Source organism: Anser anser, assembly GCF_964211835.1.
Source record: "Anser anser genome assembly, chromosome: 1".
In the NCBI taxonomy this organism is placed as follows: Eukaryota; Metazoa; Chordata; class Aves; order Anseriformes; family Anatidae; genus Anser; species Anser anser.
In genome coordinates this window covers 139,055,517-139,068,552 of record NC_139720.1, presented here as the reverse complement: position 1 = coordinate 139,068,552, position 13,036 = coordinate 139,055,517, and the positions used below count along the sequence as shown (strand labels likewise).

General features: G+C 43.2%; 1 protein-coding gene and 1 long non-coding RNA gene across 2 annotated transcripts in view; one reads left to right on the top strand and one right to left on the bottom strand.

Annotated features, from left to right (window-relative positions):
- Window positions 1-13,036, top strand: part of LOC310899013 (cohesin subunit SA-2-like) — a 60,559-nt gene that overhangs the window by 4,573 nt on the left and 42,950 nt on the right. Inside the window, exons 3-8 of the mRNA XM_083834937.1 lie at window positions 778-862; window positions 1,469-1,615; window positions 3,026-3,122; window positions 4,280-4,356; window positions 9,066-9,137; window positions 12,758-12,996. Coding sequence (XP_083691063.1) covers window positions 778-862; window positions 1,469-1,615; window positions 3,026-3,122; window positions 4,280-4,356; window positions 9,066-9,137; window positions 12,758-12,996 — 717 coding nt within the window. The remainder of the gene's footprint in view (window positions 1-777; window positions 863-1,468; window positions 1,616-3,025; window positions 3,123-4,279; window positions 4,357-9,065; window positions 9,138-12,757; window positions 12,997-13,036) is intronic.
- LOC310884077 lies at window positions 10,437-12,074 on the bottom strand. The gene is made up of 3 exons (XR_014574016.1): window positions 11,936-12,074; window positions 10,664-10,771; window positions 10,437-10,575 (listed from the first exon to the last, which is right to left on the bottom strand). It is a non-coding gene; the product is annotated as an uncharacterized lncRNA (long non-coding RNA).

The window sequence follows — 13,036 nt, the reverse complement described above, 5'->3', positions numbered from 1 at the left end:
TTCCTATAGCACAAGTCAACTGGCTTCATGTCCTGGCCACCGTAGTTTTAGAGGAGGCCATAGCAGCCAGCCACCAGTACTGGACCTGCTGCACAAGTGGGATCTAGCTCGTCTGCCCAGACATGAGCTCTGGCAAAGCATGTTGTTAGCATTGGGAATGCTGAAAAATGGCATGATTTCATTGCAGATAAATGTATGGCTTCAGATCCCCCAAAAGGTGCATCTTTCTTTATAGCATTATTCCTCCATCATATTAGCAACGAATACGAATATATACCTGCAAATGAAAAGAACTTTCTTACTTGTCTTTTTCCTTCGGCATGTTTTATGGGACAAGTAAAACAGTTTCTTCCTCTCATTTTAAATTGTAGAGCCATCAAATATTTTCTTATTTTCTGTAGAGGACCCAAAACATGATATATACTTGTTATTGACTGACGGTGCAAAACTCTTACAGGCTGCTTTAAGTCAACATCAGCTTTCTGTTTCATCTACTTGCTTTCTGCTTCCTTGATGGTTTTGATAGCTTCACTAGTTTTCTAATTATCTATATATCAATTAGGAAAGGAAATAATGTGAAGAAGGCCCTGAACTTCTGTTGTACTTTTAAAGTTTTTTGTTTGTTTGTTTTAGTAACAAAAGGGCATAACTTCCAAACCATTCTATATTCTTAGTAACATTAAAATGCATATGTATACTCCTACTTTCTTCTGCTGTTTATACCACGTACGTGGTTCTTTGTTCTCACGCTGTTTCAACATGTTTGTTATGCTTTAGAGAGAATGCTGTCCGTGATGAGACTGTGCCTGAGTCTGCTGTGCAGAACAGCAGAAGTGTGAGAAATGGCAACCTGAAAACAACAGTAAGTTTATGTATTTTTTTATTTATGGAATTTATTTTCTGTCTCATTCAATTGTAACAAAATGGAGTGTTTCTTGAAACAATACAGTGCATCTAAAACCTAGTCAGTGGCTGCAGCTTGATCCCCAAATTCTGTTGGCATCAGAGCCTCAGTACTGGCTTTTGAACAGTCAGTTCGTTTCAGCGTGTGCTCTTCTTTAGCTGTGCACTGTGTGCAGCTGATGTTACTTTGCAGGTTGTGTGCTTACCCTCTGAGCGAAGAGGTGTAGAAGAGCTTTTTTGCTTGCCGTCTGCTCTTCAGAAATTACAGCTGCCACTGAAAAATGCCTTCTGGGCAGTACATAACTGTTCAGAAGCTTCTTTCCACTTATACCTTGCTATGTTTATGACTTGTTGAGGAAAAAATTCCAAACTGATAAATCCCTTCCTTCATACTCATGTTTGATAAGGCTTTGTCAACGTCAGTGAGGCTTAAAAGTTAGCACCCTGGGGAAATCCTTACAGTGAGAGTAAAATAAACTTGTTATTCGGGAATAGTTCATTTATCCGTGGATGGCTGTTAAGTATCTTCTTTCCTCATATTCTTTCTTTGCTTGACTCATTTCAGAGAGAGAAACGGAAGGTCCGAGAACAGAGTGAAAACATAAGGAAAAATTCTTCCAGTAGCAGAAGAGTGAGACGGCTGCAGAATGGAGCAGTGGTTGAGGCAGTTACATTGTTTGAAGTGGTTATCATGGGGAAGCGGGCCATGCAGGTATTTCCAGCTCTGAATTCTGAGATAAGTTGGTGGAGGGACGATGGATAAACAACAATCACTTCAGTTATTTGTACTCTGGAGCATTGAAATTGTGTTCTGTTTTTGGCATAGGTGTGAAGAAACACGTTTGGAAAACGGCTATGAGCATGGTTCTTGAAAAGAATGTGTCTTCATTAAATTAGTGAAAACGTAGCTGTAAGATATTTAAAAAGAGGAAGGAAAGGCATACCTAAAACAGTCTTGCTAAAGCAATGTCTGAACACATGAAAAGCCAATTATTTTAAAAAATATAGAAAGGGTTCATCAGTAGGAAATTGTGGTTGTTCAGCATTCTAAAAATCAAGCCACTTTTTTTTTTTTCCTGGGAGCCTTCCTTTAGGCAGTTTTCTTTTAACCCTGTTCCAATGCGTTTGATGGCATGTTGCATAATCAGCTTTTCTGTACATGTTTACTTAGCAACTTTCTCCAGTGTGAGGAAGTCCACGAGTGTATCTATATGTTATGTTCGTATATGTGTATGAAAGATTAAAACCTGGAGCTTCAAATATTTTAATCCAGGGTTATACATATGCCTCCAGTATGTAGTGTCTGTAAGTAAACTGCATGTGTGCACATGTGAAAAACATATTCATATTTTGGAGGCGAGACCCTACTTTTTCCAAGATCTGTGGCTGGGCTTTTGCTGTGCGACAGCTGTGTTAGCTTCAGTAGAGCTCCCTGAAGAGCCCAGCTTCTGCTGTGCGAAACGTGTTGAGAAGGACTTGAAAAGGCAGCTTGAGTGCAGGCTGCTGCTGCTGGAATTCATCAGACCTGTGTGGCAGTACAGGTGGGCTGAAGGCTGGATGAGTTGTCCCAGCAGGCCTAGTGTCACGTACAGGCTGGAGGCTGGACTGCCCTAGAAATGAAATTTTAAGGTTAGCTTTTAGGTTAAGTATAATATGTGAACTATTTCAGACTTCTGCATAAGCCTGGTACTAGAGAAAAAAACAGAGAGAGACCATTGCTAGTATTAATTATTAAACAATGCAAAAATTAAATGCTTTCTTAAGTGAATCTATTACCTCAGCAGTGGCAAGAAATCAGTAGAAGGACATTTTGGTTTTTGTATATTAAATTTATCAATGCTGGGATTGTTTTCCCTGCTAACAGGGAGCAAAGCACCTGTGAATGGCAACATTGCCTAGAACAGAATTTGGGAATGAGCAGTTCAAGGTTTCATTTTGTCCCAGAAAGACTCTTTTATATGTTCTGTTAGAAATGGAATGTAATGGTATGGAGTTTATTCTCATTTTTATAATTAAAGGTAGACGGAAAAATGTAGTTTGTGTGTGCATTATGGATGTCCTCAGTGAAGTGCAACATGCTGTGTTCAGCTCTTGGCTAATGAGTTTGTTTAATCTGTTCTAGTCTGTGGTAGATGACTGGGTTGAAGCTTATAAACAAGACAGGAATGTGGCACTTCTAGATCTGATCAACTTCTTCATTCAGTGCTCAGGCTGTCAAGGTAATTCACCCTCTTAATATCCCTTTCTATTGCCTGTGGGGGGAGGGTAATCTGAAGTATGTTAGCTAGCTAAAAGATTCAGGATGGCAAATAAGAGATTTAAGAAGACTATTCTGTTAGGTTGATACTTCTGAGTGTATTTAAGCAGCTAGAATGTACCTTTTGCACTTTGGATTTTTTTCCAGGTCTTTGACTAATATGCCTTCTCCTCTGGAAAATGTTCTGGGGTCTTTGACTAACAGTGGGCTAAATTTTAGTGAATCTTTGAAGTCAGTGAATGGACATATTAAATAGAATCACAGAATATCCCGAGCTGGAAGGGACCCACAAGGGTCACTGAGCCCAACTCCTTGCTCCACACAGCACCACCCAAAATCAGACCATGTGTCTGAGCGGTGTCCAAATGCTTCTTGAACTCTGGCAGGCTCAGTGCTGTGACCACTGCCGTGGGGAGCCTGTCCCAGTGCCCGACCACCCTCTGGGTGCAGAACCTTTCCCTAACCCCCAGCCTGACCCCCAGCCTGTCCCAGCTCCGTGCCGTTCCCTCGGGTCCTGTCGCTGTCCTCAGAGAGCAGAGCTCAGCACCTGCCCCTCCGCTCCCCTCGTGAGGGAGCTGCAGGCCGCCATGAGGCCTCCCCTCGGCCTGCTCTGCTCTGCGCTGAACAAACCAAGGGGCCTCAGCCACTCCTCCTACGTCTTCCCATCCAGACCCTTCACCATCTTTGTAGCCCTCCTTTGGATGCTTTCTAGTGGTTCTATGTACTTATATTGTGCACCCAAACCTGTACATAGTACTTGAGGTGAGGCTGTGCCAACGCAGAGCAAAGCAGGACATTCCCTTCCCCCAACTTGCTAGCAGTGCCGTGCGTGATGCACCCCACGATATCGTTGGCCTATTTGTCTGCCAGGGCAAATAGCCCAATAGCCATGCAAGAAGACAGTAGGTTTCTTTAATGTGTATTTCAGTTCTGGTTCATCAGCATTTTCTCCTATAAATGTGTTTATATGTCTACCTATATATATGTTGCCTGTGTCAGTGTAAACAGAGATAGAACAGCTCAAGTGCCCCTCTCTTGGCATTTCTAAATTTAAAGTCCTTTTTGGGGTTGCTGTAATATGGTTCTCAATATTCTCCTTTTTAAAATTTACTTTTCTAGGCATGGTAACAGCAGAAATGTTTCAAAGTACGCACAAGAATGATGTCATGCAAAAAATGACAGAGACCTTCGATGAGGTAGGTGCAGCTTTGACTTTGTGTGACTTTTTAATATAAATAATAGGCTTTACCTTAATAGTCAACCTGGACAAAGTTCCTGCTGCTTATCAGGAGCTGTATCCCATTTCCTTTCTTTAGAAAAATAATTCTGGCACAAGAGAAATTCACAGTTGTAATGACCTATTTTAGCAGCACTAGAATATTTTTTTGTAAGTGACTTTTATTTTCGGAGTTAGGGCTGTCTCACTTAGCCTTCCTGAATCTGGCTTCATTGTAGGAGTTCTTCTGGTAGTGACTTTATAGAGGTACACATAACCTGACGTTGCAGCAGGTAAACAGTTCCTCTGGTATTCAGATGATAAGTCCTTTTAAATGCTATTGTAAATTACTGAAGAGCTGTGTTGAAGATAACTCTTATTTGGTATTTTTCTTTAAATCTTCCTGTTTTGCTGACAATTTTTATAACCATATTGTCACATGAAAGAAGGAAAATGCATTTGTGATTTTAGATAATTGTCAAAACAATAGCAAATTTCTTATTTCTCGAGGATTATTAAGAAAAAAGCACACCTTCACAACACTGTTTCCCTGTTTGACTGGTTCTTGGCTAATTATGCCAACATCAGATTTTCTGCAGCACTTTCACAGTTACTTCCATGCTTTTTTTTCCCCCTGAATTTGCCACCTCTGAATTGATTTGTCAAGCTACAGCCATCAGCCTTGCTTTAATTGAGCATCTCTCAAAGGCCAGCTGCTGTAGAAATTCCCACAGAAGATGAATTTGCCAACATGGTTTTCCTCGTTTTAGAACTGTAATAGCACTTGGGCTAATTTTTGACAGAAATGATCCAATATGTGTCTGGCCATATGAATTAGTAATCTGGCACTTCTTTCCTAACTAAATTAACCCTGAATAGCACTCAAGATAGTGAAGGTCCTTCCCTCTGGAAGGTACGCAGATCTGATTATTGTTATCATCACTGTGGATGTGTTACTGCTCTGTAGCATTTTCTCCTGTCCTGGTGGGTAAAAGGAAAGATTCCACAGTTGCCTTAGAAGCATGCATAAAAACAATGCAGTTTAGCTTTTGAGGCAGTATTTTAATATGCTACTCTAGTGAAGCATTTTACTCATGGAAAGTACGAAATGGTAATCCCTGTGTTAGATGCTCTGTCTCTCTCTATTCTTGTTCTTCATTTCTAAACCTGATGAGTTCTGAAATTCTCTTAATCTCCCTTTAAGTTGACTGACTATAAAATAAACTCCAAAAATAATTTATACAGAATGAAGCATTTCTAAAGACAGTGTCTGACAGCTTGTTTGGTTTATCTTTGATATAACTGTCAAATTAATGTAGAAAAAAAATATGTATGAAGCAACCATTTTTATGCTAATCACATTTTAGGTGATTGAAATAATGCTCAATTTAACTGATTTCTTTTAAAGCAGAGCTATCATAAGAGCAAGAGGAAAGTTATATATAAGAGGAGTGTTATTTTAAAATTAGCTGTTTCCTCCTCGTGGTTTCATTTCTTTTCTCATGCAGTTCTCTCATCTGTTTAATAAATAAGATGGAAAAGTGATTTAGGGAATAAGTTTGTTGAGAAGTAGTGCCATGGAGGACTACTGAGATTTCAAGCATATTTTTTGAAAACAAACAATAATAATGGTGTAAGTAGTAATGGGAGTGAAGAGTATTACCAGCTAACTGCTTGATTACTTCTTCTCTTTTGATTTGTATTGGTTGTTTCTAGCATTCAGAGGGCAGGAAAATTAGACATTGCAATTAATTGCAACACTATATCTGTGTATCCATGCTTCCTCCCAAAATTCTCACTAATGTTAGTGGAGTTGAACCTGGCAAGAAATGTGAAGGGCAAGCAGAAAAGATTCTACAAGTATATCAACAGTAAAAGGAAGACTAAAGAAAACACGGCTGCACTGCTAAATGGAGCTGCAGCTCCAGTGACAAAGGACACAGAAGAGCCTGAGGTACTCAATGGCATCTCTGCCTCGGTCTTTACTGTTAAAACTGGCTTTAAGGAGTACCAGGTCCCTGAGACCAGAGGGAAATTCTGGAGCAAAGCCTTACTCTCAGTGGAGGATCAGGTTAGGGAACACTTAAACAGGCTGAACATCCATAAGGCCATGGGCCCTGATGGGATGCCTTTGCAAGTGCTGAGGGAGCTGGCTGATGTCATTGCAAGGTCACTATCAATTATCTCTGAAAGATTATGGGGACTGAGAGAGAGTCACGAAGACTGGAAAAAAGCAGACATCATTCCTATCTTCAGGAAGGAGGATTGGGGAACTACAGGCTGGTCAGCTTCACCTCAGTTCCTGGGAAAGTGATGAGACAACTGATTCTGGACATCATTTCCAAACACATGAAGGACAAGAAGATGATCAGGACTAGTCAGCATGGATTTACAAAGGGGAAATTGTGCTTAACTGACCTGATAGCCTTCTGTAATGAAGTGACTAGCTTGGAGGGTGAGGAGGATGTTGTTTATCTTGACTTCAGTAAGACTTTAACAGTGTCTCCAGTAACATCCTCAGACAAGCTGCTGAAGTATGAGTTAGGTAAATGGATAGTGAGATGGATTGAAACCTGGCTGATTAACCAGGCCCACAGGGTTGTGATCAGTGGCACAAAGTCCAGTTGGAGGCCAGTCACTAGTGGTGTATACTGATATTTGGGCCTATACTTTTAAAAGTCTTTATTAGAAACCTGGACAATGGGGCAGAGCGTACTTTTAGCAAGTTTGAAGGTGATGCAAAACTGGGAGGAGTGACTGATGGACCAGGTGATTGTGCTGCTGTCCAGAGGTGCATGAACGAGTGGAGAGAGAGCAGATCTGCAAAGGACTTGGTGGTGCTGTTGGATGAAGAGTTTGACGTGGTGAGGCACTGGCACAGGCTGCCCAGAGAAGCTGTGGATGCCCCATCCCTGGAGGTGTTCAAGGCCAGGCTGGATGGGGCTTTGTGCAACCTGGTCTGGTGGGAGGTGTCCCTGTCCATGGCAGGGGGGCTGGAGTTGGGTGATCTTTGAGGTCCCTTACAAGCCAGATCATTCTATGAGTCTATGAACAGGCTGGAGAACTGGGCAGGAGAACCTCACAGAGTTCTATACCAGGAAATCCCATGCATCTGGGGAGGAAAAAAAACCAACATGTACCATTACATGCCTACAAGCAGGCTGGAAGGCAGCTCTGTAGCGTAGGATCTTTGTGTCCTTGAGCACCAAGATGAGCATGAGCCAGCAATGTGCCCTTGCAGCAAAGAAGGCTAACAACTTCCTGCAGTAGGCAGAACACTGACAGCAAGTGGAGGGAGGTGATCCTTCCTCTCCGCTTATACTGGTGAGACACATCTGGAGTGCTGAGTCTGCGTTTGGGCTCTCCAGTATAAGTAAAGTACAAATTTACTGGATCGAGTCCAATGAAGGCCCACAAAGATGGTTAATGATTTTTTGTATGAGGAGAGGCTGAGAGGGGTGAGACTGTTCAGTCTGGAAAGAAGAAGGCTCAGAGAGAACTTATCCATGTGTAAAAGCCTCTGAAGGGGTGAGGAAGAGGAATCTAGACTCTGGTGCCCAGTGAGACAGTGGGCACAAAAGGCAAGGCAAGACGAGACCTGGCAATGAGCTCAAATTGAAACACGTGAAACTTCATCTGAACATTTGTACTCTGAGGGGGGTCTAACAGTGGAACAGGCTGGCCAGAGAGGATGCAGGGTGTCCATCAGTGGAGATATTCAGAGCCTGACTGCTCCTGGCACTGGGCATCCTGCTCTAGCTGACCCTGCTTGCGCAGGTGGGGTTGGATTAGATGATCTCAGATGGTCCCTTTGAAACTCAGTGCTTCTGTGATTCCGTGAAAACTTGTACAGGCCTTGGAAGGAGATGGCTTTAATATAGTCATTCAGAGGCATATTTTCTTCGTGGGCTGCAGTATTCCTCATTGGAGAGGCAGACCTGTCTTTAGGACCACTGATTCTTATTTTCCCTTCTTTCTTAATCAGTTCTGTTTTTCTCTGCTGCTTTTCTTCCTGTATGCATTGTTTTATTTCTTGCAGCAGTTGTTTATTCTTTTGTAGGCTTCCTTTCCTCTCCCATTTCATTGCTGAAAAGTTTAGCAGTGGAAGAGATAAGCTTTATTTGTAACTGTACAGCCAGATGGGGATAGAAATACTTGTTGTGCTTCACTGAGTCTAATAAAAACTGCACATTTCCTGCCTTTTGTTTTGGAATAATTGTAGATTTGAGAAACATCTCTGACACTCATTCTGAAAACATTCCTCTATAATTTCAAAAGCTCAGAATGTTTTATTTTAGAGGTTAGCTGTTTAACAGTATGTAGTTACTAAGTGTTGGAAAGGGATATGTACTTAGACTTGCTGGAAAGGCATATGTCAGAATTAACTTTGAGGATTACATTTTGTATATGTTTGCTTATAAGTTTTAAAAACAAGTCTTTTACTTGTAGCAAGAAAACTTGATTTTTATATAAAAATGCGTTTTTCTTCTATCATTGCTCATAACTGAAGAATAATGAGAAGGGATTACATCTTAAGGCATTGGATTGTGTGAACCATTTATACTACAAATTGTCCAAAGTGCTAATAGCTTTTTAAATATGATGCATGGCTTGTGCTGTTTTTATCTTTTTCAATTAACTGTGCAATTTCATTGAAAAGCCTTTAAATTTTTTTCTCCTGCATTACAGGAATCTGGGTTGCAATACAAGAAATTCATGGCCTTTCCTTGGATCCTGACAGTTACTTGGCCAGTGGACATGGTACGGCTCTTTTGTAGTTCTTCAGTTGTAGCATGGCTTTTTCTGTAGCTTTCTCCAGGGTAGACGAATACATCAGAAGTAGTCAGCTTAAACTGTGTGTTAGTGAACAGAGATAGTTATACACTTCAGAAGTCTACTTCATCTGGTCTGTTTTAGACCTCTGGATTGGAATGAACCCATGGACACTTTGGAGTAGCCCATTCCTTGCTATTCGTTTTAAAGGGAGGTGAGGAGAACCTGCTAATTCGGATAAGATGAACCACTGTCCTGGTTTTGGTTGTGATGGAGTTTTTCTTCTTAATAGCTGGTATGCTGCTGTGTTTTGGATTTAGGATGAGAATAATGCTGATAACACACCGATGTGTAAGCTGAGCAGTGCTTACACAGAGCCAAGGACTTTTCAGCTTCTCGTGCTGCCCTGCCAGTGAGGAGGCTGGGCTGCACCAGGAGCTGGGAGCGGGCACAGCCAGGACAGCTGGCCCAAACTGCCCAAAGGGGTGTCCTTCTGTGCCATATGATGTCTTGTTCAGCAATAAAACTAGGGGAGTTGGCTGGGGGGGCTGCCATTTTTCAGGGACTGGCTGGGCATTGGTTGGCTGGTGGTGAGCAATTGCCTTGTGCATCACCTGTTTTATTTTTTTGTTGTTACTATGTTTTTTTTCCTTCATTTTATTTCCTTCTTATTAAACTGTTCTTCTCTCTCAACCCATGAGTTCTTGCACTTTTCAGTTTTCTCCCCTATCCTGCTGGGGGGTGGGCAAATGTCCGTGTGGCATTTTGCTGTCTGCCAGGTTAAACCACAACACGCTCCTGTAGTGTTTTAAACAGCCTGGTGTATGTCAAGCTGCACTGGTACTCCAGAACATTCCCCAACCCTTCCAGCAATCTCTATGCATGCACACAAGAGTTTTTGGCAGACAGTTTTGTTCAGAAGCTTGTTTCATAAATTATTATGTTTACAAGAGAATGTTTTTAATTGGAAGAATATTTTAGAAACAGCTTTTCTGTAATGCCTCTTGCCATACGTTGCTTGCAGCATTGTGGAGATTTCATCTTGTCTCCTTGCTAGCACTTCACTCTGACTTTCCCCTCTTTCCATAGACTCCAAATTTCCTAACATGCCTTGGGTTGCAGGCATCCTTGAGATCTGCCTGTGTTTGTTTTTCAAGAAAGCAATGGGTTGGGTGCTCTGGAAACAAAGTTACAAGAGAAAAGCATCAAGTGCACTTTAGATGTACTTGGGGTTGTTCTGGGTGTGAAGCTGCCTGTTGGAATACATCTCAGAAGGTGTTTGGCTGACTAGGGAAGGACTAGCTGAGTCGTGGGTTTCCTTCAGGATGAAGTTTTCCATAATGAGTGAAATTCTGGAATTCCCTGGCTCCATTCACAGCTGGAAACTATTGGGATGCAAATCAATATTCAGAGCCATTCGTGGGATCTGTGAGATGCAAATGAAATAAATGTTCATGCTGTCTGAGACTGGCATCTACAACATCCTACTACTGTGTTCTTCACATGAGGCTCACCGTTTTGTGTGAGAAGTCGTGTGAAGTGCCATCTGTCTGCTTTCTTCTTGGCATTATCAAATGTAGTGTGAACAGTCTTGTGGCTTTATTATAACTTGCTCACTCACCCTAAGTGGGACAGGGGAAAGAATCGGAAGTGTAAAAAATGAAAACAATCATGGGTTGGGATAAATAGAGTTTAATAAGTAAAGTGAAAGCTGTGCAAGCAAAGCTAAATAGGGAATTAATTCTTTACTTCCCAGCGGCAGACGTGTTCAGTCATTTCCAGGAAAGCAGGGCTGCGTCAAGTGTAGTGGTTTCTTGGGAAATGAATGCCATCAAGCTGAACATTCTGCTTCCCCCCCCCCGCTCCCATTTCTTCCCCCCAACTTTTATTGCTGAGCATTAGGTTTTATAATATGGGACATCCCTTTGGTCCATTGGGGTCATCCCCTCCCAGCTGCTTGTGCACCCCCAGCCCCCTCACCGCCAGTGCAGCGTGAGAAGCTGAACCGTCCTTTACTTAGTGTAAACACTGCTCAGCAACAACTAAAACATTGGTGTGTTATTACCACTGTTTGTATCTGTGGTGGTTTTACCCAGCTTGGCAGCCGAGCTCCACCACAACTGCTCTCTCACTCCCCCCCTCAAAGGGAAAGGAGGAGAAAATATGACAAAAAGGGCTCAGGGGCTGAGATAAGGACAGGGACATCACTCAACAATTATCATCATGGGCAATGATTATTGTCACAGACAAACAGACTCAGTATAGGGAGATTAATTTCTTACCTTACAGTGAGAAACTAACATCGGGCTACAACCACTTTTCCCCCCATCTTTTCCACATCTTCCCCCTTACTGGTGCAGAGGAATGGGGGCTGCGATCAGTCCCTAATGCTTTGTCTCTGCCTCTCCTTTGTCTCCTGCTCCCAGACGGCTCCGTACCACGGGGTCCATCCCTCCCCCCAGAGCAAACTGCTCCAGCACAAGTCCCCCACGGGTGGGCGGCAGCTCCCGCCAGACCCCCTGCTCCCGCGTGGGCTCCTCTCCATGGGCTGCAGCTCCGGCCCGGGGCCTGCTCCTGCGGGGGCTCTCCATGGGCCGCAGCCTCCTCCAGGCCACATCCACCTGCTCCACCGGGGGCTCCTCCACGGGCTGCAGCGTGGAGATCTGCTCCGTGTGGGACCCGTGGGCTGCAGGGGGACAGCCTGCTCCACCAGGGGCCTCTCCAGAGGCCGCAGGGGAACTGCTGCTGCCTGCCTGGAGCACCTTCTGCCCTCCTGCTGCACTCACCTTGGGGGCTGCAGGACTGGTTCTCACTCCTCTTTCCTAGCTGATGTTGTGCAGCAGTTTTTTTCCCTTCCTTAAATCTGCTCTCCCAGAGGCCCACCCAGTGTCCTCCCCTGGCTTGGCTCTGGCCAGTGGCAGGACCCTTTTGGAGCTGGCTCTGATCTGACATGGGGCAGCTGCAGGGCTCTGCTCACAGAGGCCACCCCTGCAGCCTCTCTGCTACCAAAACCTTGCCCGATAAACCCAATGCATCATCACAAATCCAAAACAGCTGTTATGGAGAAAATTAACTCTACCCCAGCCAAAACCAATACAACCACCTCAGGGAACTGATCCAATTGAAAAACAGTTTGGCAAAGTAACAGTTCTTTTTCAATCATGTCATTTTGAATTTTAAAAATTTACTCCTGAGTTTTACCATGCAGTTGCAGGAACAGGAAGGACAGAGTAGTGGGGAGGCACTGCTACCTGTGAGGAGGTAGAAGAGGCCAGGAGTGCTCTTGGTTTATGCCAGTGAAAGTCATTCATGGTACTGTGGCTTTACGTGTCCTTTCCCATGTGTTCACAGATGCCTCACATCTGCTGCTTTAAGATGTGAGCTATCATTACAGTGTAGCTCTCATGAGGCTTGTTTGTATCTGTGCTTGCCTGTGCTGTAGTTACATGTCCCTACTTCGGAATAATAACCATGAAAAAAGTTACAGGGGAGCTGAGATGAAGCTGACTGTCAGCAAAATTCTCTGGTGTTCAGTGGGAGACATGTATGTGGTGTGCACAAACAGAACTACTTAGTGTGTTTTCCCTTATTTCTTTTTACTTGTGCAGGACGGTGAGGACTACCCACTGATCAGAACAGGATCCTACTGGAAGAAGTTCAGGGCCAATTTCTGTGAATTCATCGCAGTGCTTGTCCAGCAGTGCCAGTGCAGCATCCTGTATGATAGCTACCTGATGGATGCTATCATCTCACTGCTTACGGGCTTAGCGGACTCCATGATCAGAGCATTTAGACACACAAGCACTTTGGCAGGTAAAACAAGTCACAGAGTTGCTATAGACCATGGGTTTTTCTGACTTACGTGCAAAATAAAACTTTTCAAAATT